Source organism: Periophthalmus magnuspinnatus, chromosome 23 (assembly GCF_009829125.3).
Source record: "Periophthalmus magnuspinnatus isolate fPerMag1 chromosome 23, fPerMag1.2.pri, whole genome shotgun sequence".
Lineage (NCBI taxonomy): Eukaryota > Metazoa > Chordata > Actinopteri > Gobiiformes > Gobiidae > Periophthalmus > Periophthalmus magnuspinnatus.
Genome location: NC_047148.1, coordinates 24,088,243 through 24,091,220, shown reverse-complemented (window position 1 = coordinate 24,091,220; position 2,978 = coordinate 24,088,243). Strand labels below are relative to the sequence as shown.

General features: G+C 54.6%; 1 protein-coding gene across 1 annotated transcript in view; it reads right to left on the bottom strand.

The window, feature by feature from the left end:
- The window catches only part of gpat4 (glycerol-3-phosphate acyltransferase 4), a 10,391-nt gene that overhangs the window by 4,469 nt on the left and 2,944 nt on the right, over positions 1-2,978 (bottom strand). Inside the window, exons 7-9 of the mRNA XM_033990090.1 lie at positions 2,062-2,177; positions 1,922-1,977; positions 1,746-1,831 (exon numbers count right to left, since the gene is read on the bottom strand). Coding sequence (XP_033845981.1) covers positions 1,746-1,831; positions 1,922-1,977; positions 2,062-2,177 — 258 coding nt within the window. The remainder of the gene's footprint in view (positions 1-1,745; positions 1,832-1,921; positions 1,978-2,061; positions 2,178-2,978) is intronic.

The following is a 2,978-nucleotide window of genomic DNA, read 5'->3' as shown; positions in this document are numbered from 1 at the left end:
GACCCACGCACATAAGAACCACAGACCCACGCACATGAGCAACACAGACCCACGCACATAAGAAACACAGACCCAGGCACATAAGAACCACAGACCCAGGCACATAAGAACCACAGACCCAGGAACATGAGCAACACAGACCCAAGCACATGAGCAACACAGACTCACGCACATAAGAACCACACACCCAGGCACATAAGAACCACAGACCCACGCACATGAGCAACACAGACCCACGCACATAAGAACCACAGACCCAGGCACATAAGAACCACAGACCCAGGCACATAAGAACCACAGACCCAGGCACATAAGAACCACAGACCCACGCACATGAGCAACACAGACCCACGCACATAAGAACCACAGACCCAGGCACATAAGAACCACAGACCCAGGCACATAAGAACCACAGACCCACGCACATAAGAACCACAGACCCACGCACATAAGAACCACAGACCCAGGCACATAAGAACCACAGACCCAGGAACATGAGCAACACAGACCCAGGCACATGAGCAACACAGACTCACGCACATAAGAACCACAGACCCAGGCACATAAGAACCACAGACCCAGGCACATAAGAACCACTGACCCACGCACATGAGCACTACAGACCCACGCTCATAAGAACCACAGACCCACGCACATAAGAACCACAGACCCACGCACATGAGCAACACAGACCCACGCACATAAGAACCACAGACCCAGGCACATAAGAACCACAGACCCACACACATAAGAACCACAGACCCTCGCACATGAGCAACACAGACCCGCGCACATGAGCAACACAGACCCATGCACATGAGCAACACAGACCCACGCACATGAGCACTACAGACCCACGCACATGAACACTACAGACCCACGCACATGAGCAACACAGACCCACACACATAAGAAACACAGACCCACGCACATAAGAACCACAGACCCACGAACATGAGCAACACAGACCCACGCACACGAGCAACCACAGACTCATGCACATAAGAATCACAGACCCACGCACATGAGCAACACAGACCCATGCACATGAGCAACACAGACCCACGCACATGAGCAACACAGACTCATACACATAAGAACCACAGACCCACGCACATGAGCAACACAGACCCACGCACATAAGAACCACAGACCCACACACATAAGCAAGACAGCCCCATACACACATATAAACACTGCCTCAGATACATAAGAAACACAGCCCCACACACATAAACACAGCCCCATACACATACATATACACACAGCCCTTTGCACATAAATACACAGACCCTTACACACCTATACACACAACGCCTTGTACTCATACACACAGCCCCTTGCACACAGCCTCTTGCACACAGCCCTTTGCACACACATACACACAGCCCCTTGCACACAGCCCCTTGCACACAGCCCTTTGCACACACATACATACAGCCCCTTGCACACAGCCCCTTGCACACACATACACACAGCCCCTTGCACACAGCCTCTTGCACACACATACACACAGCCCCTTGCACACAACCTCTTGCACACACATACACACAGCCCCTTGCACACAACCTCTTGCACACACATACACACAGCCCCTTGCACACAGCCTCTTGCCCGCACATACACACAGCCCCTTGCACACAGCCCCTTGCACACAGCCCCTTGCACACAGCCCCTTGCACACAGCCTCTTGCACACACATACACACAGCCCCTTGCACACAGCCCCTTGCACACATACTGAACCTTGATGGCCACTGGGTAAATGGTGCAGTCGACCTCAAAACTTCCCTTTTTGAACATCATCACTGACGTGTTATTCACACACGTCCCTCAAAACAAAACAGAGGAAACGCTTTTATTTATATATGATAAAATTATATTACAATATATAAGATTTACAGAGCGTAGAATGTACAAACCTTCTGGAAATATGAGAATAGGCAGCTTGTTTTTGTCTGCCACGTGGTCTCCAAGTCTAAACACAAAAGATCAAATCACTAAAATTAAATAAAAATTAAATCAACACGTTTTATAGAAACTCTCTCGTCTGCAGTTGAACCTTTTGGCCACTAGATGTCGGTCTTTAGCTTCTGATCTTTCAAACCAGATGTGAGACGAAGCTTTAACCATCGCCCTCTGCAGTACTCCCATCAGCCCCCTGTGCACCTGCCCCACCTGAGGGGAGGAGGGGAGGAGAGGGTCAGAGGGGAGGAGGGGAGGAGCAGAGGGGAGGAGGGGAGGGTCAGAGGGGAGGAGCAGAGGGAAGGAGGGGAGGAGGGGAGGGTCAGAGGAGAGGAGCAGAGGGTCAGAGGGGAGGAGCAGAGGGGAGGGGAGGGTCAGAGAGGAGGAGCAGAGGGGAGGAGCAGAGGGGAGGAGCAGAGGGGAGGAGCAGAGGGGAGGAGGGGAGGAGGGGAGGAGCAGAGGAGAGGGTCAGAGGGGAGGAGCAGAGGGGAGGAGCAGAGGGGAGGAGCAGAGGAGAGGGTCAGAGAGGAGGGTCAGAGGGGAGGAGCAGAGGAGAGGGTCAGAGAGGAGGGTCAGAGGGGAGGGTCAGAGGAGAGGGTCAGAGGAGAGGGTCAGAGGGGAGGAGCAGAGGGGAGGAGGGGAGGAGCAGAGGGGAGGGTCAGAGGGGAGGGTCAGAGGAGAGGAGCAGAGGGGAGGAGCAGAGGGGAGGAGCAGAGGGGAGGAGCAGAGGGGAGGGTCAGAGCAGAGGGTCAGAGGGGAGGGTCAAAGAGTCAGAGGGGAGGAGCAGAGGGGAGGAGCAGAGGGTCAGAGGGGACGAGGGGAGGAGCAGAGGGGAGGAGGGGAGCAGAGGGGAGGAGGGGAGGGTCAGAGGAGAGTGTCAGAGGGGAGGGTCAGAGGGGAGGGTCAGAGAAGAGGGGAGGGGAGGGTCAGAGGAGAGGGTCAGAGGGGAGGGTCAGAGGAGAGGGTCAGAGGGGAGGGTCAGAGGAGAGTGTCAGAGGGGAGTGTCAGAGGGGA